General features: G+C 44.7%; 1 protein-coding gene and 1 long non-coding RNA gene across 5 annotated transcripts in view; one reads left to right on the top strand and one right to left on the bottom strand.

Annotated features, from left to right (window-relative positions):
* LOC144754613 (uncharacterized) overlaps positions 1–23,314 on the bottom strand; it is a 230,327-nt gene that overhangs the window by 42,035 nt on the left and 164,978 nt on the right. The gene's annotated exons all lie outside the window — the stretch shown is intronic.
* Positions 1–23,314, top strand: part of KCNAB2 (potassium voltage-gated channel subfamily A regulatory beta subunit 2) — a 1,353,173-nt gene that overhangs the window by 1,253,220 nt on the left and 76,639 nt on the right. For all 4 annotated transcript variants that reach the window (XR_013594749.1, XM_078642625.1, XM_078642626.1 and 1 more), the window contains one exon: positions 502–622. Coding sequence is in view for 3 of the 4 variants with exons in the window: in XM_078642625.1 (XP_078498751.1) it covers positions 502–622 (121 nt within the window). In the remaining variant the exon portion in view is untranslated. The remainder of the gene's footprint in view (positions 1–501; positions 623–23,314) is intronic.

Raw genomic sequence — 23,314 nt, 5'->3', positions numbered from 1 at the left:
GCTGTCTACTTCCAAGATATCGAATTTTGTAGGCACTTCTTAGAAAAAGTGTGATCGCACACATTCCTTTCTCAACCCTCGAGGAGAATGGAGTGAAACGTGGTGAATTTTATGGGCAGAGATGATGTGAGGCCTCTCCAATGGCATTTGCTGTGCTATGCAAATCTGTCAAACTCGACAAAATCTTAGCCTGGATTTTAGAACTTTTTGAAAATCTGTTTTCTTGTAATGTCTGTTAATGCGATTTTCCCCTCTAACATATACCTTTAAGGACTTCAAAGTGATTGAAGAAAATTACTGCAGTAAGACTATTTCGTCTCTATATACATTTTTTTGTTTGTTTTCTTTCACTGAGAATGGCAGGCTGTTTTTCAAAGCATATTTGTATTTCATGTAACTACGTTTCTGATTCCACTGTCTGCTTTCAGATTCGCTACAATGTTTTGAGTATGTCCTAACAAAAGCTCAATATGATTTTTTTCATTTTCTGTTTTTTTCCAGGAGGCTTATTCTGTTGCTCGACAGTTCAATTTGATCCCCCCAATTTGTGAGCAGGCGGAATACCACATGTTTCAGAGAGAAAAGGTGGAAGTGCAGCTCCCGGAACTTTTTCATAAAATAGGTAAAACACTCTCTGGTATGGCAATCTTTAAATATGGAGTTTTACCGAGGTTCAATAAGGCTTAAGATGTTCTCACTAAGGCTTCATATAGGCCAAGTGGAATTATTTCGGTTGAAAAAAGAGTTTTACATTTGCACAACCATCTCCGTGGTCTGATTGCGATATTAATATCTTCTGTGTATGAACCAGCTGAAGCACTGTCTAGTGGAATAGCTTGCATACCCCGAGAGTAGAGCAATTTGCCACCAAATGACTTGTATGCTCAGGGTCGCACCAGTCACACAAAGATGTTAAATACAAGTACTTCCTATCTGGTATTTCAAACAGGATTCTAGGTAGGGGTGAGCGGAATGTGCGTAATCGCGTTATGCAAATCTCCGCGAAACGGTAAAAAATATCCGCAAAACACGCAGAAAATTCCGCGGACACGCGGAATTGCTTGTTCGTGATGCTTTTTTACTGTTCGCGATCGCTGTTGCGTGCTCGGGGGTATATATCTCGCGAACACGCATTTTGAGAATGCGAACATGCAAAAAATTTAGCGGAATGCAGAATTTTGGGCAATTTCGCGTCTCCGCGGAACGCGGAGTTACATAAATTCCACGAGCGGAATGAAATTTGCCATCCAGGCCTAATTCTAGGAGAAAATTCCGCCAGAAGACAGGTGGATTACTTACATCCTTGTAATGGTCATTACCTGTATCACTTCAGTTATCGGCATACAGTCTGTCAGAAACCATAACTCTTATTCAAGTAGGAATAATTAACTTTATATTTTGTCTCATATATTATAATTTATTTAATTATCTTGGCGCGTTTTTGCTCTTTCAGGCTCAGATACCACTATTTTTGTGTAGTTGTAGAGGATAAAGAGGAAAGGTGCAGCTGTAAAATCTAAAAAGAACAGTAGAAGAAGAGAAGGTGGTTAAGTTTAGCTAAGCAAATAACTTCTATAGCTTAAATTCTTCCAACATATAAGGCATTTCTGGGAATGAAGCATGCTTTGTTGGGACACCCAAACCATCCTGTCTCTTTCACAGTTCAGTGGACTGTATCAATATCACAACAAATAGTTTGAGCTTGGGAGAAAAAATTGCATTGTATTGGCAGCATTAATTGAATACATGTATTATCAGACCTAAGTGGTGTTGTTGATTGACTAAATTATGTAGGTGCTTTTTGAGGCTAGTTCCAGAGAGCATAATTATATATATATATATATATATATTTTTTTTTAAGGATTTTCTTTTTCCCTCCAGGTCCGATTTAGGTTCATTAAATCATCGGCACTGCAGTTTGAATACTTTCCTTTCACTATCCTTTCTTGTTAAACAAAACATTGGGAATCAGTTATTTGAAATGTGTCTCTGGCTAGTTGACTAAAGTACTCTTCCTTAACTGCATGTTTTACTTTTTAATACTTCTAAACGAAGTGAGAAATGAACAAAACTCTACAGAAATGCAGGGCATCAAAACTCGTGTGCTAAAGTGAATTTCCAGGGCTATTACAGTTGTTTAGCTGTTTGAATAATGAACACAATGAGTTGTTCCTCTTCTGCTATTAAAGACCTGAATGAACAAATGTCCACACAACCACTTGGGTCTCTACAAAAGAGGTATAACTATGTTCCTCTTACTCATTTTCCAGCATCAGGCATTCACAGTGCGTATTAGTTGGGATAAACAAACAAAGCAGAAAGTCGGAGCAAGAATATGACGGAAAAACCACCATACAGGGAGAAAGCAGGAACCTGTAATAGTGAGAGAAGGGGGCAGGGAGTATCTGGTTGTGTATTAGAGAGGCAAGCCAACATTTAAATGCAATGGCCGTGGGATTCCAAGCAAACCTTTGGGCACGGGCAGGCATTCTATTAAAAATTAAGTGCTGCCTACACCCTTTCCGCCATTAGTCAAATTGAGTTTATGGTCCTTTAAGAGAAATCCTTTGTCTATGGGTCCTCTACAGGTAAGCAAGATTTCCTAGCAGCTGACAGAAGCCCTCAACCAGGGCGCATAACTGGTAAATGTTTTAGACCCTGTCAAAAAAAGACCCAACAGCACACTTACTGGGTGGATGGTTTTAGGTCTATTTCTCGTCAACTGGTTCATTCATGAGCGCACCGCAAAGCATGTCTACTGGGTACTAGATTGTTTAGGAACAGGCCTGGGAAGTTCTTTTACAAGGCTATGGGTGATATCAAAAGGTATTTAATCTTTATCATACACCTCATACACCTGTTTTCTCAGATCAGGTGCCTTGCAAACTCTGGATTTCTACCTGAGTTTTCCAAAAGTGATGCATAAAGGTTTTGAGCATTAGCCTCACGAGGCATGAATTTCTCTGGTATGTTTGCCCTTCTGCTGTGATAAAATGCAGAGCCTTCTGACCAGCATTCTATGGCTGTTGGAGACCATGATTCTAGTAAAGTCTTGCATTGCCCATAGGTTCGCTACTTGGAACCAAACATGTTTCCTGAGCAAGCTCCACCAAGGCTAAAGTAGCTTTGATGGCATCCTCCAGATCTGTTATTAACTGCTAAAGATGTCAGACAACTGAATGGACTACCTTCTAACATAACAGTGTAGAGGCTTCTTCGCAGAGCACAGCTAGGTTTGGCACACAACCCACCTAGTTGCAGATATCGTAGAGCTAGGATCTAAAAGTAGGATGAAATTGCTGTTACTCTTTCTTTGGGTGTCCTTTCACATTATCAGCGCCTTCTTCCTACCTCCTTGGCCTTCAACGGAAGCACATAGTAAGTGTTGCTATATATAAAATGTCCTCCTATTAGGTGTAAGGTAGCTCCAGTGATAAATTAAGGCCTAAAATTGTTAAAGCCTGCATGGTTGAGATTTAACTAACGTTTTCCATATATTCTTGTCCAATACTAGCCTGTCTATAGAACTGCAGCTCACGTCTCCTTAACTTTATTTGTGGTCTGTGTACATAAGTGATGTGTCCATAATACATACATTATTCTTTTCCTACATTTACTGAGAGTCAACATCATCACATCACTATTCCAACATAACTATTTTGTTCTCAAGTACATGTAAGAAATATTCTGCAGCTAGTGATTAAACGTACAGGGTGAATAACAGTGGGGACAGGGCACTTCCCTACGCAGGATGTTTGTGTGTATGTATGTGGTATATGTATACTGTAAATCTAGCCAAAAGTTACTGGACGCTGTACAGGGTCAACTGGCAAAAATAGATTTAATGACTGATACCTTAAGAAGTTTGATTACGAGAGGTGATATGTGCTGTTACTGCATCATGTTGTAGAGTTCTTTTTAGACGGGTGTCTTCACCTATTTCTTGTATTGTAGCTGGGTGGTGTTTATTCTTGATGGAAAAAATTATGTTGTTCCAGATGCTGTGTGAATGAAATGAGAAGTCTAGTTGCTTTTTTTTGTTGTTATTGCATTTCTTTGTCTTAAGCCTGATGGCGTCGTGGCTGTGTATCTGACGAGCTACTGAAAGTGATGAGTTTGTCAGCTAGATAGGCTTGGGTGTAAGTCATGTAATGGTTTTATAGTTGATGAATATGTTTTTCACAATGGTGCAGGCTGGCAAGGGGTGCCAATTGAAATCCATCAGAGTGGGGGTGATGTGATTATATTGATTTAGTCCCTTGCTGTTACTGCAGCAAATAATGCCTTGAAGTGAGGTTTAATGTGGTGTCTGAGAGGCTGTGGAGCAGGGTGTTGTCACTATCCCAGTGTGAAAGTACAACTACCTGAATGGCAGTTGTGAAGTCACTTTCTTAGAGGAATGTTTTACTTTTTTCATAGCACGAGCTGGTGGCCAGAAAGTTTTGGCTTTCTTTAAGATCTGTTCCTTTAAGGTGCAATTGATGTCCATGTTGATGCTGAGTTCTGGGTGCTCTTGGTGATTAGTAAAAAGTCTTCCTTTGCGTAGTTGACATCCATGACTGGGTGGGGTGCAGGTAGTGTTTGAGGCATATGATATATGGAGTGGACGACATTGTCAAGGACACTAGTGTATCATTAGCATACTGGTAAATTTTGAGGCTGTTATCGGTAAGCAGAGTCCCAATGGGCTCTCTGTATATTGAAGATGACTGGGGACGAGATGAACCTTTGGGGAATTCTGCAGGTGGTGTAGACCTTCTAAGGCTGGAGATTGCATGTGAACAAACTGGTAGGAGGAAAACCAGTGAAGAAGGTTGCCATTAATTCCTGTTTGAGACTTCAGAGTGTGCATGTGGATGGGAAGATCAGTGGTGTCAAAGGCAGCTGAGAGCTCCAGCATTAGCAGGAGGCAGTGGTCACCTTTACCTTTGGTCAGGAGGGTACTGTCTGTAATTTGTAATCGAACTGTGTCATGCAGCAGTATAGTCTGAAGAAGAATGCTTGGTGATTTGATCATGCGTGAGTGCTGAATAGATTGCTGGATATCTTTTTTGGCTATTGTTGTATCCGGTCTATGTAATTTCTCTTAGTGTATTTGAAATGTCTTGTTCATTTGTATCTTTCAAATAGAGGCACCATTGTCATTATTTGGATTAATAAGAGGTTTGGGGTTTCATAGATTTTCAATCGCCATGGCAGGGTCTCTTGTACTATTCCCTTCCTTATAGTATTTCAAGTGGTAGGCGCTGTAGTGTAGTTCCTATATTCCCAATAGGCTCTGCACATTGGAATAATATATCCTATAGATTAGATGTAAGACTGAGGTCTACTAGGTCTCTATCGAATATACTAGACTTAATTGTGAGTGCCAGCTAGCTCAGAGGTCACTAGAGACTTTCTCGAATTCACAAGAAAGTCATAATCACTGATTATGAAATAAGTATTAATAATTATAGTATGTCAATTTGAATATTGTTTTTCTTTTACCCATTTTTTTGTGATGTTTAGGTGATACGTGGCTACTCCAGAAGAAGGCGCTGGTCGCCGAAACGCGCGTAGAGAACCATTTGTTATGCCACCTCTTTTAATATTGTGATTTCCAATTAATTGTTGCGTCATTATATATTTTTTTTTAAATTATCTGTTATTACTTTTTGATGATGTGTTGTGCATTTTAGGAATAATTTTATATTGTTTAAATTGATAGCTATTATGTATATTTTGTGAGTTTTATTTTTAAATAAGGTCAATAATACATTTTGAGTACAGACCCCCTACCTCTTCTTTACATTTATTGATGTGATCGGAAAGAATCCTCATTTCAAGTGCCATGGTTGTTACTTTGCACGCTGTTTTTCCCTGACCTAGGACTTGTAATATCCACTATCTCAGGGGGTCCTTGTTTTTTACACATAGTTTCACCTGAGTTGCAGAGAAATAGATAGACGGGCGTTTTCAATAAAAAGGTTTTATTGAACAGTCTTCTTTCTCAAGCATAAGAAATGAACTGCTACAATCGTAAAACTGGTTGTAAAATAAAACGCATACAGTATAAAGAGTAGAATAAAATAATAAGGTAAGAGCATTGTATGGTTCCTAAACCATAGAGAAATACATACATAAATAACAGAGGCTAAAAGTACTCAACTGGTGCTTCTAAAATACGCCTACCCCGGTGTACCTGACCTAAGCTTAGTACAAGGGAAGAATTAAGTGAGGTGTAGCATAAATGTAGTATTCTTTCGCCAAGAATCTGTCCAAGATTTCTCTTAGGGTCTAATCAGCTCCGTACCTTAGTTTGGAATGGAGAAGGTCAGGCTCGGGACTCGATTTCCCAACCCGCAAAGGTAGCTTGAAAACACTGGAGCTGGATTTCTCGGCAGGAGAAAAGACAGCATCTCTCTCAGTGCGTCTGCTGGAGGGTCGGCTTCCTTTGGCACTTGCTGTAGCAGGATGCGTCGGGCAAGTAGATAGTCGAACTGCTCCAAACCACAGTGTGTTTGCTATGGCAAGTGTGGGTATATTTATACCTTGAAGTTGCAGAGTTTGATGTAAAGGTGGACATAATAACGTCATTAAAGACTCTTGGTTCTTTGAAAACTCCATGAGTTCCTGGACTAGGCAGTTCTCGAGCAAGGGAAAGTCCCTAGCTGCTGAAGCCGAGTTTTCAAAGAAATCGTTGTAGATTTTTGGAACTAGTGGAAGTAGCCCTGCCGTATTTGGACTGCATGAGCTATGCCTAATATGGTTATGATTTCTATGCCTATATAAGTATATGGTGATTTATACCTATATAAGGGCATGAATCGTGAAATTTACAATAGTGTCCTAAAATGGTTTACAACAGCGCTTCATTCATTTGTACCCTTCATCTCCAACACCATATTCTATTCTTTCATGAGAATTCTAGTTTTTTAAATTGTTCCTCCCTTACATCCGCACGACAAACAAAAGGCTTGGAATAATAGCTCTAGCTTTGATTCTTATTCTTATATTAACTATTGTGTGACTTTGTACCTCTGGCATCAGTGTTTTATATTATCCTGTAGAGTTCGAACACATTCCATACTATAGTTTAAGAATTTGTGTTACTGGTTGAAGGGGGTGAAAGCCTTACACAAGAAGCAACCATAATCCTTGTCAAAGTGAGGCACAAGCAAACCCCAAATTAACTTGTGCTTAACCCTGTGGTAGCTTGACACAGAGCAGTCAGGCTTAACTTAGAAACAATGTGTAACGTTTTTAGGAAGCACTTCAAACAGTAATAAAGTGAAAACATAACACAAGAAAAAGCCCACACCAAATTAGAAAAATAGAGTCAATTTTAATAAATAAATCAAGACCAAAACTACAACAAATTGAATCAGTAGAACCGGGGATATACAAGTTTAAAAATGTAAGTGAATATAGCACCAAAAAGCTAAAAGTGCCAACTGTGAATATCTGGTAGCACTAGACCGAGACATAGTCAAAAGTTCAGGTTGACCACGATGGAGCACGGGCTGGCTATAGGGACCCAGTTAGACCTGCTAAACAAGAGTACTGTAAATCCTGGTTGCGACGAGTTGCAGAGTCCCACATCTGTCGTGTATTTCTATAGGTTCTGAATCGATCCCCCTATTCCTGACCCTATTCTGGTTAAACTACCTAGCTAGTTAATTAACAGTCAGCCCATGAGGCAAGAAATCCCCCATGATGCAGATACCGTTATCTGACGCAGTCACACTACGGCACAGGAACGTGTTATCTGATTAGGTCATAACGCTTGAGATCTAATTAGACAAGCGACATTCCTCCAGCCCCTGATAAGGCATACGACGTTCTCATAACAAATCAAACCTATGACAACCTGGATAATCCGTGCGGCCATTGTTTTGATTTCACAGAGAACTTTAGTAAAGAATGTGCTAACGAGCAAGTCGTATGACATCTTTATTGACGTACCTATGTCCATCCTTACGTCAATCCCGGCACCTTTAAGGTATAAATATTGCCGACCTTGCCCTATGCAAAACACACGCGTGGTGACAAGACGGAGCAGCCATACTTGCCGAAGCCGAGAGCAGAAGCAGACCCCGCCTTCCTGACGCGCTGAGAGACGCGCTGCTATCTCAAGCCGAGAGACCCAGCACCGGCGTTTCTGGGCAGCCCTCGCAGGCAGCCTGGAATATCGAGAGCAGAGAAAGAGATACCATTCCTCATTCATCCTAAATTCCAGGTACAGAACTGAATAACCCCTCCTAGAGAATTCTTTAGTTATTCACTTGGCAAAAACAAACTTAACTTAAACTGTAACTTTCTATTCCCGCCCACGCATTAGACTTAGGTCAGGTACACGGGGTAGGCGTATTTAGAAACACCAGTTGAGTACGTTTAGTCAAATGTATATGTGTATGTAAATATATTTTAATCATTTTAAAGCATTATATGGCTCAGAAACCATATCAATGTTTTTACAGTATTATTTTATACTATTGCTTTTAATGTATGCACTTTACTTAACTATAAGTATTGCAATAATATCGATCCATTTCTCTTGTACGAGAAAAGAGACTGATCAATAAATAACATCTTTTATTGAACACGCCCGTCTCTTCCTTTTCTCTACATTCTGATGAGACTAAGAATGCACGTACTGACTGAGTAAAATAATTGCCTTGTGCTCACACGACTCTTGAGATTGACTCTTGATTAGGGGAGAGCAAAGTTGTCATGTTCTATGGTTGTCAGAAACTAAATCCCTTCTTGTCTAATCAGGGGAGTTAATCCTTCCTTGAACATTCGAGAAAGTTTCTAGCGAACTCTGAGCTTAGCTGGCAAACCCAAAAATTAAGTCTAGTATCGACAGTAGTAGACCTAGTTAACGTCTGGTCTAGGCCTTTACTGCCGTAGGTACTATTCCAATGCGCAGAGCCTATTGGGAAAATAGGAGCTACACTACACATCTAGGGTGTGACACAAAGTCGAGGCAATGTGACGTTCGGGTCTGAGGTGTTGCACAGCGCCATTTAGGAGGGTCTGCGAGGTTGGGATGCGAGGTCCTGCATTATTGTCAAGTGTGCCATTGACGAGGAGGGCTTGCGATGTGAAGTCCTGCATCGAGGATACATCACACACCAGCTGCTTCTGAAGAAGCTGTAGAACTAGCAATGCAAAGTCCTGTATTGTCATCGAGGTTGTCGTTGACGAAAGGCTTACAATGTGACGGCCTGCGTCGAAGATATGTCGCACAGCGGCAGTTCCTCTGGGGCTCCACTGCAAAGCTCCTTGCGGTGGGAAAATCTACAAAGCGGAGGCAATAAGTCAGTGTGGTCCAGATTCCACCACACAGCAGGGGGGATGCATTGGTTCTGCTGGATACACAGATGGGCTAGCAGAGCAGCTGCAGGCCCACTTTCAAGGGTTTAGGACTGGGTTGCCACCACTTGGCGGGGTAGGACTCACAGATGGCAGAGTTCAGCTGCCAGTTGGTTCAAGGTTGTTGGAGCCTTTTGTCCCTGAGACTCTAGTCAAGAGGACAGCCAAATTAGTCCTAGGAGTCACTCTATGGTCCTGGGAGTCAACAGATGCCGGACCAGTCCTTCCCACCCATGCAGATGGCAGCAGTCTTTCAGAGCATCAGTCCAGCAGAGAGGTAGCCCTTTTAGTAGCACAGCTGTACTTCTTCCTGATAAAGTCCACCAGTCCAGAAGTGTTTTGAAGAGTTGGGGGTCTGAGGTCCAATATTTATAACTGGTGCCCATTTTGTAGTGGAGGAAGCTTCCAGAAGTTTCCACCCACCTGAGGTCTCCACCATCCCCTTCCTCCCTGTCCTTGCCCCAACTTGTCTGGGTCACAATAGACCAGTGTCAAACCCTTTGTGAATGTGCTCAGGCAGAGTCTCTGTGATGTGCAAGTGTGGTAGGTGACTGCTCCTCCCTCTCGTTAACAGTCAAAACCTATCTTTCCTTTGTTTCACTGCCTGGGAGCAATACAAAAAGACCAACTGCCAGCTACACCTTGTCATGTAACCCTGGATCAGGATTGGGCACCATCGGTTTGTACAAGAAAATGTCACCTTTCTAAAAGTGCCATTTCCAGAATTGTGATTAAAAATCGGACTTTACCATTAAAGAGGGCTTTTAATCACAATTCTTTATACACCAAACTCACATTCTCAATTGCAAGTTGCAGCTCATTAAATATAATAAGGAACAGCAATGTTATCCTTTGGGAGAGGTAGGCTTTGCAGTAGTAAAAAACAAATTATGGGGTTTTTCACTACCGAGACATGTAAAACTTAAAGCTAAATGTCCAACTTTTTAAATACACTGTATCCTGCCCTCTGGGCTCCTCACGGCCTACTGTAGGCAGGGCCGGACTGGTAAGTCCGGGCACCGGGCAATCCCCGGTAGGCTGGATGGGGTGGGGGCTGCTTTTGGGACAGGGGGCCGGTTCTGTTTTCCGTGCTGGCAGCTGCCCCCTCTTGTCCTATTATTCCCTCTCTTTCTGTCTTGCTCCTCACTTACTGAAAACTGTGACTTGAAGAAACGGTTCACAACCTCTCTTTCCTTCTTTCATTTAGTTGCTTCCCTGTGAAATGGATCCAAAAAATAAAAACACTTGCGGGAAATGCCCTTTTTCTGACATTTTTCTATTCCAAAGTGCATCCTTGTGATGGAGAGAAATAAAAGGTTTTATATATGAAAAATAAATACATAACTAAATCAAGCAAGACAGAGTGGTTGCAAAGTGGCCAGATTGGTTTTATTCACATCCAAACACATTAGCCTCACTTTACAGACTTTGCAGTGAAGCGCTACTTTTGTTTTCTCGTCTTTCTTTGAACAGCACTGTTGCCCCCAGGTGGGGAAGTGCACCATTCCTGGATGTATTGCAATACCTGTTTGATAGGTGGATTGGAAAACAAAATGTGTACCATGGCTCTGTTTTTATGGATGTGGCCTTTTTAAACCAGACTGCTTACGTTTTGTAAGGATATAAGCAATGGACATTGAAACGGTTCCCTTCATGGCCCTGTAGTCATGTCCTTAACTTTTCAGGTAAAAGCACTCGCTGATTTCTTGAATAGTGAGTGAGAGATCGTTAAGGTAACCATGTTGTTTCTGCTTACATGCTTTACTTAATCTTTCATTCCCTATAAGTGTGTGCTTTTACTTTTTTTTTTTTTTTAGACAGCATATTACTCTTATCAAATGCATAATTTGAATTGAGCCACATCCAAGTGTTTATAGCGCGGCACAATTAGGTTGTAGCTGAAGGCCGTGTGAGTTTCTCTCAGTGAGGCAGTATGTGTGGTCAGTGGGGGAGAGGATGTGGCACTATGGCCAGAGCTGTCGAATTTGGAACTGGGGAACCGGGTTCAGCATTCATGACCAGTACACCAGACCACTCTACTGAGGGAGCATATTCCCATGCTAGACCATAGAAGGCCCCACTAGACCATAGAAGGCCTGATGTCTCAGCACAAGCAGGTGTACACATGTTAAGTTTCTGCAAAGATTCTGCCTCATTAGTATCAGTATAACATAAAAATGCTGCAGTGAGAAAGGTGATCAGTCAACCTTTACAAAGGGCCGTCCACTTTGCAGCAACTCAAGTCACGTTTTTTAGTAACTTTTTATCCATTTGATCTACAAAAATGATTAGTTAAAACTGTAAGATTTTGCAGTGGATGTTGTATTGTGTGGCAAATATGGCAGAGCCATAATTATATAGAAAACAATTGCATACTAGGATATTTTGCCATTCATGTTTGAACTGCTCTTGTGGAAGAAGGGAGAAGTGCTAACGAGAGAAACTGCATGGCTTGGAGACAAATGGCTTGTGATTCCACTTTTAAGCGTATTTGGGACATTGTGCGATTGGAAATATATCCCACTTTGTGAATGTATTTAAATGCCAATAACTCCTATTAAACCTTACATAATCAAGTGTATCCATTTTTTGAATTAAATAACACAATAAGCTGTAACTGGTCGGTGAAATGCCAAACAAATACTAAAAATTGGGATGTTTGGCACATTCTGGCCACACCTCTGACGGCCCACTGATCCAATCCTTGGGTTACCCCCGCCCTCGGAGTCTCCGCTCACAGTTCCCCTACTTTTTTCCCCCCACTTCGACCACTAATTAAAAAACACCTGACCATACCATGATGACGTTCGTATAGTCGTAGGCTCGCACAGCGCGCAGATGTCTCCGCCTCCCCGTCTGCGCGCTGGGGTTATACAGTTGCTTACCTTAGGGTGGGGTCTCTGCTGCCTGGTGACGCTCATCATGACATACGCATTGGGGCTTGCACATTAAAAAGTGCGCGTGACTCTGAGGCAGGCATCTCAGAGGCCAGAGACAGGACTGGGAAAGAGAGGCCTGCAGGTGAGTCTATTTAATTACGACTGGACGCCAGCGTTTAAATTGCATACAATGCAAATGCAATCCAGTATACCGTTTTTGCCGACCCAAGCCATGCTGGAGGCGATGAGACCGGCACAGGCATCCGGTTGAGACAAACATCGTCATTGTTGTGGCTTGCCGTGTTTTGTTATGCTGGCTTTGTAACAGGTCAGCATGGCCCTACCTTCAGAGCATAATGAAAGGACTGCTTGGCAAAGAGGTGTTCAGTTATAAAACAATGTGCGTCACATCAATATATTCAATGTATGCAAAATCTCACGCATATTAATGAATTTAAAAAAAGCTTTTGTGTATGTTTTCATTTATTTGAATGATTTGAATGGCGCTGGCATGACGCCTTTATGTCTCTCTGTAGCCAGAGGCCCAGCGCATGCCCCTGCGGTGGTGTCGTTCCACCTTTAAGGGCACCCAGTTCAGCCTCCATACTGAGAATGTGTGTGAGGTATGAGAGTTTCAGTGGCACCTCAGCAATTTTGCTGGGGGAGGGGGGTTTGCGTCACACCACTATCTGCAGCTAGGTCTGTGCGATGAGTATCTATAGCGCTACCAAGAACCATGTGATGCCTCCTAGGCGCTTGGCTAGTGAGGAGCTTAGGTCCTGGGGTATGAGGGAGTGCTGAGAGAGAGAGATATCATCCCTCCGTTTTTAGCAGGTCAGTGTGTGACTAGAGATTTGCGATTCACCACCTCAGTTGTTTTTACAACAACTTATGTTGCCCTGTTTTCAGTTGGAGTCCTGCATTTGTAAAGTGAAAATAACATGTACAGTGTGTTTTATGCTATAATTGACCTAGGATGCATTTTGACTTGTAGTCCTTCATTTGTAAAACGAAAACCAGCAGAACATGTACTCGGTGTGTACTATATAATACACGTAGGAGGAATATTGCATTCTGGTACTTGTACTCCTGCATTGATAAAATGAAAATCAAAGCAACATGTACAGTTTGCATTTTTGTAGCATATCTGTGCTTGATAGATTTCACTCTGGTACTTACAGAACCATAACGAAACTCGAAATTACATACATTTTTTTATATCATACCTTCTCATGGGATATTGCTTTATGGAACTTGAATTCCTGCGTTTATAAAATGAAAACAAAACTGCATGTACAGTGCGCATTGTTGTATATAGGACTTCTGCAAGGCAGAGTGCATTCTGGTAATTGCAGTTCTGTATTTAGTTTTATAATGGTGTTCTGTTATGTTATTTTAAAGCAAAGCATTTATAATGAGAATTCAAACCACAGATGACGCTTGTATTGTGTCTTCCCACGTCTGTGTGTGGAAAGCTGTTTTCCTTCGTATGTTTAGCACGGACAGGGTGCTGGCCATGATTGACTTGTATGCAGTCTGTGCTGATTAGGTGCTGGGGGTTATGTGCGTCTCAGTGGTTTAACATACTAGGCACCCTGCATGCTACATGCCCCACGATGAAGAGCAGGTAGAATTGGGTTTGTGCGCTCACACGGCCAGGCCAGCAAACCTTGTGACCGAAGATGCTTGGAGTGGGTGCTGCGAGAGGTGTACCTACATGTTATGGGGTGCTCACACATGCAAGGGCAGTCTGATGTGTGTACCACCATGGGATGCCGGCTGGTTCAGGGGCACATCGCTGCTGGGGGGGGGGGGGGGGATGGGAAAGAAAGTTGGTGGCACCAGGAAAAGCCACTTGGTAACTGGCATCATGTCAGCAGTACCCTGTAGAACCAAGTATGTGGGCACCCATACAGAGACTATGTAGTGTAGCTCCTATTTTCCCAATAGGCTCTGCGCATTGGAATAGTACCTACAGCAGTAAAGGCCTAGGCCAGACGTTAACTAGGTCTACTACTGTCGATACTAGACTTAATTTTTGGGTTTGCCAGCTAAGCTCAGAGTTCGCTAGAAACTTTCTCGAATGTTCAAGGATGGATTAACTCCCCTGATTAGACAAGAAGGGATTTAGTTTCTGACAACCATAGAACATGACAACTTTGCTCTCCCCTAATCAAGAGTCAATCTCAAGAGTCGTGTGAGCACAAGGCAATTATTTTACTCAGTCAGTACGTGCATTCTTAGTCTCATCAGAATGTAGAGAAAAGGAAGAGACGGACGTGTTCAATAAAAGGTGTTATTTATTGATCAGTCTCTTTTCTCGTACAAGAGAAATGGATCGATATTATTGCAATACTTATAGTTAAGTAAAGTGCATACATTAGAAGCAATAGTATAAAATAATACTGTAAAAACATTGATATGGTTTCTGAGCCATATGATGTTTAAAATGATTAAAATATATTTACATACACATATACATTTGACTAAACGTACTCAACTGGTGTTTCTAAATACGCCTACCCCGTGTACCTGACCTAAGTCTAATGCGTGGGCGGGAATAGAAAGTTACAGTTTAAGTTAAGTTTGTTTTTGCCAAGTGAATAACTAAAGAATTCTCTGTGAGGGGTTATTCAGTTCTGTACCTGGAAATTAGGATGAATGAGGAATGGTATCTCTTTCTCTGCTCTCGATATTCCAGGCTGCCTGCGAGGGCTGCCCAGAAGCGCCGGTGCTGGGTCTCTCGGCTTGAGATAGCAGCGCGTCAGGAAGGCGGGGCTGCTGCCAGCGGGGTCTGCTTCTGCTCTCGGCTTCGGCAAGTATGGCTGCTCCGTCTTGTCACCACGCGTGTGTTTGCATAGGGCAAGGTCGGCAATATTTATACCTTAAAGGTGCCGAGATTGACGTAAGGATGGACATAGGTACGTCAATAAAGATGTCATACGACTTGCTCGTTAGCACATTCTTTTGCAAAAGTTCTCTGTGAAATCAAAACAATGGCCGCACGGATTTTCCAGGTTGTCATAGGTTTGATTTGTTATGAGAACGTCGTATGCCTTATCAGGGGCTGGAGGAATGTCGCTTGTCTAATTAGATCTCAAGCGTTATGACCTAATCAGATAACACGTTCCTGTGCCGTAGTGTGACTGCGTCAGATAACGGTATCTGCATCATGGGGGTTTTCTTGCCTCATGGGCTGACTGTTAGTTAACTAGCTAGGTAGTTTAACCAGATTAGGGTCAGGAATAGGGGGATCGATTCAGAACCTATAGAAATACACGACACCCACTCCACGCTAACTATGGTCATATCTACTAATCTATGCATAGTATAACATAGTACAACATACTATAGAGTATAGTGTATACCTTACCACCCCAAAATACATAAATGCATTTCGAAATTTTCAAATATACTGAAAAATTGCAGTCATATATATTGTATGCACTTAAGCTATGAATTAAATGCAAAAGTAAACACGCATTGTAATGCATTATTGCTTTTTGGTATATGAGAAATACACATGAAATGGCTCTTAATATAGCTATACAGAAAGGAAGGTCGAGACCATTTCATCACATAATAAAATATTTGTGAACATACCAGCGGGCAGCTAAAGTCTATAAAGTATCTAAAAATAGAAATCTTAGTTCTCTAGGAATAGTCTCTTACTTTAAGCAGAAGATCAGTGTCCCGGGGAAAAAATATATAGAAAAATATTTTAAGGGCTTGCTGAAAAAAGTTGCTGTCCGTGAACTGGATTGTAATTGTTCATGTGACTTTATTTTTTTAAAAGTTGAAGGCCGAATTCAGGGAACGCCGTGTGCGAGTTTACTCAAAAGTCTCTATTTCTGTTCCGGAGAGAACATCATATCATTCAGGCTTTCGAAAAAACTGTCAACAGCTTCATGGGAAAGTTCCACTAAGTCGGAAATAGGGGTAACCATGCATTCATGCGCATGATTGTCTCCATTGACATTCTGATTTGCATTGCTGACAGAAGGTCGTACCTGTTCGATGCTGTTTTCATCTTGAACTTCACTACTCTTCAATCGTAGTGGTGAAGATTCCAGGAATGCCGTCATCATATGGCCGAGATACCCGCCACCCCCTCTCGACACAATCCCCAAGGATGGGAAACCGAAACGGTTCTGAACTTTTGGAAGGCGGGAGGGAGTGACCCTCCCGGCCGTATTTATTAAAATATGAAACAAAATCAAAACATTAAAATAACAGTTTCATATTATGTACAATTTCATTTCCACATTACGATGTTTGGCTACCCTTAACAGATCTCTAATACAAAGATTCTCCTAGCCGATCCAACATCCTACAAAACATTTGACTTGAAATTGTACATCCTAACGTTAAGGGCCAACGGCAAGGTCGTAACCGGTGTCAGATCCCTAAACCAGAAATACAACCCTCACTTGTGAGAGGACCAACCGCACAGAGGCGTACCTCAAGTGCATCTACCAATTTCCCTTGGACTTGACGGGGGCCCCAATGAACTCGACGCCATTTAACGGTCGTCCGAGGACTCGTGTGAGGTGTCTAAGAGGTAGCGTAAACCCCCTCCCGAACCCCACACAACTTACCCATCTGCCGTCGCAGATGTCCTGGCCCCGGGAAATTCCCCAGGAGGGCCCGTAGCCCCTCCTATCCAGGAAGGGGCCTTGACCACCTTTCCTTTCCTTCCGGCGGCCTATCCTTAGACGGGACCGCCTCCCCGTTGAGGGGCCAATGGCCACCTCCCCCGAGCGCTCCCATCCGTAATGGGTGACGCCCCCCCCATAGGGATCTTCCAATTACTGCTCACCGATCATGACCTTACCGCCCGACAATAAATACGACAAATCTACCTAAATTACTAAATCACGAAACAATTATAGCCTATTAAAAGCATGATTACTGATCAACACCACTGCAAAATCCTTTATTTGCACAACATACTGAAAATGACCATCTTTATTGCATACTCAAAATTATCAGGACAATCGTCACAACCTGTAAGAAAATAGAGTTACCACATCAAGACTTTATTTCAAAACAACTAGCTGTCCTCAGGGGCTGGTGGGTGGGTCAAAAATTGGCTCTTCGTTCCGTCTTGAGCTCACGTGCAGTGGAGAGGTGCAGCTTCAGAGCACAGGAACAAGAGGATGTTTTCTTGGCTTGTTGCTTCTTTTATCCGTCTCCGGGGCGGGCGTCCACCCGCCCCCGCCCGCCACCGAGGGCGTGGCCGAGTGCGTCAGTGTCTAGGACAACCCCCTCCAGGGCGGAAAAAGGCGCGCCCCGGCTACGCCGCTTCGGGCATACCAGCTGAGACTCGCCTCCCGCCCAAGATGGCTTCCCGGGGGGATCGTGGTACTCCACCATACGTTCGTGGGGACCGAATGGTCGCCCCTTTCCATATGGCCGAGATACCCGCCACCCCCTCTCGACACAATCCCCAAGGATGGGAAACCGAAACGGTTCTGAACTTTTGGAAGGCGGGAGGGAGTGACCCTCCCGGCCGTATTTATTAAAATATGAAACAAAATCAAAACATTAAAATAACAGTTTCATATTATGTACAATTTCATTTCCACATTACGATGTTTGGCTACCCTTAACAGATCTCTAATACAAAGATTCTCCTAGCCGATCCAACATCCTACAAAACATTTGACTTGAAATTGTACATCCTAACGTTAAGGGCCAACGGCAAGGTCGTAACCGGTGTCAGATCCCTAAACCAGAAATACAACCCTCACTTGTGAGAGGACCAACCGCACAGAGGCGTACCTCAAGTGCATCTACCAATTTCCCTTGGACTTGACGGGGGCCCCAATGAACTCGACGCCATTTAACGGTCGTCCGAGGACTCGTGTGAGGTGTCTAAGAGGTAGCGTAAACCCCCTCCCGAACCCCACACAACTTACCCATCTGCCGTCGCAGATGTCCTGGCCCCGGGAAATTCCCCAGGAGGGCCCGTAGCCCCTCCTATCCAGGAAGGGGCCTTGACCACCTTTCCTTTCCTTCCGGCGGCCTATCCTTAGACGGGACCGCCTCCCCGTTGAGGGGCCAATGGCCACCTCCCCCGAGCGCTCCCATCCGTAATGGGTGACGCCCCCCCCATAGGGATCTTCCAATTACTGCTCACCGATCATGACCTTACCGCCCGACAATAAATACGACAAATCTACCTAAATTACTAAATCACGAAACAATTATAGCCTATTAAAAGCATGATTACTGATCAACACCACTGCAAAATCCTTTATTTGCACAACATACTGAAAATGACCATCTTTATTGCATACTCAAAATTATCAGGACAATCGTCACAACCTGTAAGAAAATAGAGTTACCACATCAAGACTTTATTTCAAAACAACTAGCTGTCCTCAGGGGCTGGTGGGTGGGTCAAAAATTGGCTCTTCGTTCCGTCTTGAGCTCACGTGCAGTGGAGAGGTGCAGCTTCAGAGCACAGGAACAAGAGGATGTTTTCTTGGCTTGTTGCTTCTTTTATCCGTCTCCGGGGCGGGCGTCCACCCGCCCCCGCCCGCCACCGAGGGCGTGGCCGAGTGCGTCAGTGTCTAGGACAACCCCCTCCAGGGCGGAAAAAGGCGCGCCCCGGCTACGCCGCTTCGGGCATACCAGCTGAGACTCGCCTCCCGCCCAAGATGGCTTCCCGGGGGGATCGTGGTACTCCACCATACGTTCGTGGGGACCGAATGGTCGCCCCTTTCCATATGGCCGAGATACCCGCCACCCCCTCTCGACACAATCCCCAAGGATGGGAAACCGAAACGGTTCTGAACTTTTGGAAGGCGGGAGGGAGTGACCCTCCCGGCCGTATTTATTAAAATATGAAACAAAATCAAAACATTAAAATAACAGTTTCATATTATGTACAATTTCATTTCCACATTACGATGTTTGGCTACCCTTAACAGATCTCTAATACAAAGATTCTCCTAGCCGATCCAACATCCTACAAAACATTTGACTTGAAATTGTACATCCTAACGTTAAGGGCCAACGGCAAGGTCGTAACCGGTGTCAGATCCCTAAACCAGAAATACAACCCTCACTTGTGAGAGGACCAACCGCACAGAGGCGTACCTCAAGTGCATCTACCAATTTCCCTTGGACTTGACGGGGGCCCCAATGAACTCGACGCCATTTAACGGTCGTCCTAGGACTCGTGTGAGGTGTCTAAGAGGTAGCGTAAACCCCCTCCCGAACCCCACACAACTTACCCATCTGCCGTCGCAGATGTCCTGGCCCCGGGAAATTCCCCAGGAGGGCCCGTAGCCCCTCCTATCCAGGAAGGGGCCTTGACCACCTTTCCTTTCCTTCCGGCGGCCTATCCTTAGACGGGACCGCCTCCCCGTTGAGGGGCCAATGGCCACCTCCCCCGAGCGCTCCCATCCGTAATGGGTGACGCCCCCCCCATAGGGATCTTCCAATTACTGCTCACCGATCATGACCTTACCGCCACAGGCCGGATAGTTGACCGGCTATCCGGACCCCCCACAACAACTCCTGCCTAAAGGTCATGTTATAAACTCTTTAACCAAGTTATGAGGTCTCCTATGAGTAACTCATTCCCCACCCGGGACAAATGAACACCGTCCCCCAAATACATACTGTCCCCTCTGATACAACCATGCGAGACAGAATGCAGAGTACTTGAACGAAACAATCTACTCACTTTGTTATTTATTTTCCTTACTGAATGATTCAGAGCAGAAACAGAAATAGCCCCCCGCCACACTTTTCGTGGGATCATGTGGGACCATGCAATTGTGCACCCTGGAACTCTCCTTGCCAACCAACTTACTGTGGAAAGCATTGCCTCAAGAAGAAGTCGTCTACCAGTGGCCACCAAATCGTTGCCCCCAAGATGGACTATGATTATAGACGGCGGTGACCTTGTCCGCCCTAACAAACCCTCGAAAAAGGATTGAAACTGGTCAATACAGAGCCCGCCCTTTCCGTAGAAGGACACACTGTACCCGTATTCCCCAGCCACGTGAATCATGTCACCTGCTTTGAATACGTCCGCGGCACGCCTCACGTATGAGTGGCCCACGACCCACACCTCCTTTTTCACAGCCGGTGATGTCTGACCGCTGGTCCCCATGTGTCGGGTCGACTGCACAGTCCGCCCCGCCTCGTAGGCTTGCGCAACTGAAAACCAAACAAAACAAGAAGCGTGAGTACATCATTACAGCTTCATAACATGTGCAACCGCACATACCTTTTATAACAGTTCGAGGACCAACGCCCTACACGTTTTACTTCTTCTACACTCAGACCCCTGGCTGTAGCCTCTGTAGCAGCCCCTATCCGAAAAGAATGGGTCCCAAACTCACCGGGGTTCAAGCCCGCGGCCGAAATCGACAGCGCAAGCACCCGCTGGAACTGAAACCTTGTCAGTGGGGTGGTGTCAGCGTGTCTCAAAAAGGTCCCCCCCCATGATGCCACTCTCTGCGCTAAATATTCCTCTACGCAAACCACAGGGCACATGGGGGACCCGGGAATCCTCTGTATGATTATGCAGTCCCCAAACGCACCCTGATCGGTTTTGGACCTGACAAACGAGACAGTCATTGTCTCCCCCTTGACCTGAACGTGCTCTTGGCACAATCCCCCCATCGTATCCCGCTTGTTCCTTGCCACTAGTTCGCTTACCCGCATAGCCCCATGGAATGCTAGCGCAAAAGCGGCTCGGAATAACACTGTCTCATACTGTGATGAACATGTTGCAGGGAGTACGGAAAATAACAGGGCCAACCTATCCAGACCTATCGGGCGCCTCTCATCTGCCTTGCGACCCTCCAGGCGTTGCCACCCCCGTAGCGCTTTCTGGACTACGAAAGACGCTGTCGGGTCCTGGATCCCATGAGCCCTTGCCATAAAGGAAATGGCGGCCCGATGCCTCTGGGCCGTAGCTACTGATTTGCCTGCCTGATGTAAAGACAGCAAAAATTTAACGACAAGCTCCTCCTGGCCCCAAAGCTCCCCCCTAGCAGAACCCAAAAAGGACCCATATGAACGGAACGCCCCTTCGTATGCCTTCCTTGTCCTGGGCGCTAAACTCTCTCCCACGAGGTTTTGTAGTTCGGGGCACCGAGAGACCAGAGAGCTTCGGGAAAGGGTGCCGCCACCGGGTCCGCTGCGGGCAGAAAACCCCAGAAGGCCTGCATACGGAAACGAGAAAGCGCATCAGCCGCTTGGTTCAATACCCCAGGGACATGTCTTGCCCTAAAGGGCACATTCAACTGCATGCACAATAACACAATTTTTTTAAGCAGTCTCAGCATCCATTTGCAACGTACTGCCTGACTATTGATACTCTCTACCACGGTCATGTTGTCAGACCAAAACACCACAGACTGATCCCGGAACCCCTCAGGCCAAGTTTTCAGGGCCACCAAAATAGGGAAAAGTTCGAGAAAAGCAATGTTCCTCGTCAATCCGCACTCATGCCACCATGACGGCCATTTTCGAGCCGTCCATTGTGTGCCGAATATGGCGCCAAAACCTATACTCCCCGCCGAATCTGTCCACAGCCCCAGCTCCTCAGAGGACACCGCCGGTTTTATCCAGACAATTCGACCATTGAAATCCGCAAGAAATGCCAACCAAATGCGCATGTCCTGGCGAACCTCTGCCGAGAGCCTCGTGCGGTGATGACCCTCCTTCAGGCCGACCATGGCTTGTGCAATCGAGCGGGAAAAGGGGCGGGCCATCGGCATTACTCGCAGGGCAAAATTCAACTGGCCCACCACTTGTTGTAATTGATGCAGTTTTACTTTAGTCTCACTGATACATGTTTCAAGGGATGCCCTGAATTTCAAAACCTTTTCTCTTGGTAGTCGAAAACAACCCTCTACTGAGTCGAGCTCGATCCCCAGAAACTCGAGGGAAGTCGAGGGACCCACGGTCTTACCTGGCGCCAATGGCACACCAAATTGGTTCATCAAGACACAAAATTCATTTAAAGCCTGTCCACATTCTTGGTCCCCGGCTGCCCCCAAGAACAAGAAATCATCAAGATAATGCATAACATGTTGAAAACCCGTCTTCTTAGTGAAGACCCATTGCAAAAAACAACTGAACATTTCAAAGTAGGCACAAGATATAGAACATCCCATTGGCATACATCTGTCCATGTAATAGCGACCCTGAAACCTAAAACCAAGGAGACGCTGATCGTCTGGGTGTACCGGGAGCAACCGGAACGCTGACTCGATATCTGATTTTGCCATCAGCGCCCCGGGCCCCAGGCGATGCAACATGGCGACGGCCTCATCGAAGGATGCGTACCGCACCGAACACACTTCCGGGTCTATCGCATCATTCACGGAAAGACCACGTGGGGCTGACAAGTTATGTATCAGCCGAAACTCACCCGGGTCCTTCTTGGGGACCACCCCTAGAGGGGAACAAACAAAATTATCAACCGGTGGCAAGTCAAATGGACCGGCGACACGACCCCGAGTCACCTCCTTCCCAATCTTTGCCTGTACCACAGCCGAATGCTGTAAGACCGATAGTTGATTCGTACAGTTATCTACACCCTGAAAATCCCCCACTGGGATGCGGAAACCATATGAAAACCCGTTCCGCAACACCCCAGCGGAAGCATGATCCGGGTATTCACTGAGCCAAGGAATCATTGCCATGGTATCAATCGGAGTAGGTAAAGTCGCCCCTCGGACTATTTCAGACCTGTTTGGCGCTTCCCTTACCACCGTTATCACCCGTTTTGGCTCTGCACATGGACTCAGGATGGGATGGCTGCCCACACCCCCCACATTCATGTCTGAACTTGCATGACCCCTGGGGCCTCGTACATTTACCTCTGTTAAAATTCCAACAGATCCCCCTTTTACCTGCGTTGCCACTCGTCTTCGAATGGTACTCGCTACCTGCACCCGTCCGAAAGGGTGTCCCAGAGTATTGGCGGGAAGATTCGCCCCCGCTACTCCCTGACAATGGTACTTTTAACATTCCAGTACTCTCCATTTTTTGCCATGACACGGAGTCGTAACAATCCCAAGTCAAAACTGGGTCATGTTCCT

This window comes from Lissotriton helveticus, chromosome 5_1 (assembly GCF_964261635.1).
Source record: "Lissotriton helveticus chromosome 5_1, aLisHel1.1, whole genome shotgun sequence".
In the NCBI taxonomy this organism is placed as follows: domain Eukaryota; kingdom Metazoa; phylum Chordata; class Amphibia; order Caudata; family Salamandridae; genus Lissotriton; species Lissotriton helveticus.
The sequence above is the reverse complement of the archived record's forward strand: the minus strand, read 5'-3'. Positions and strand labels throughout refer to the sequence as shown.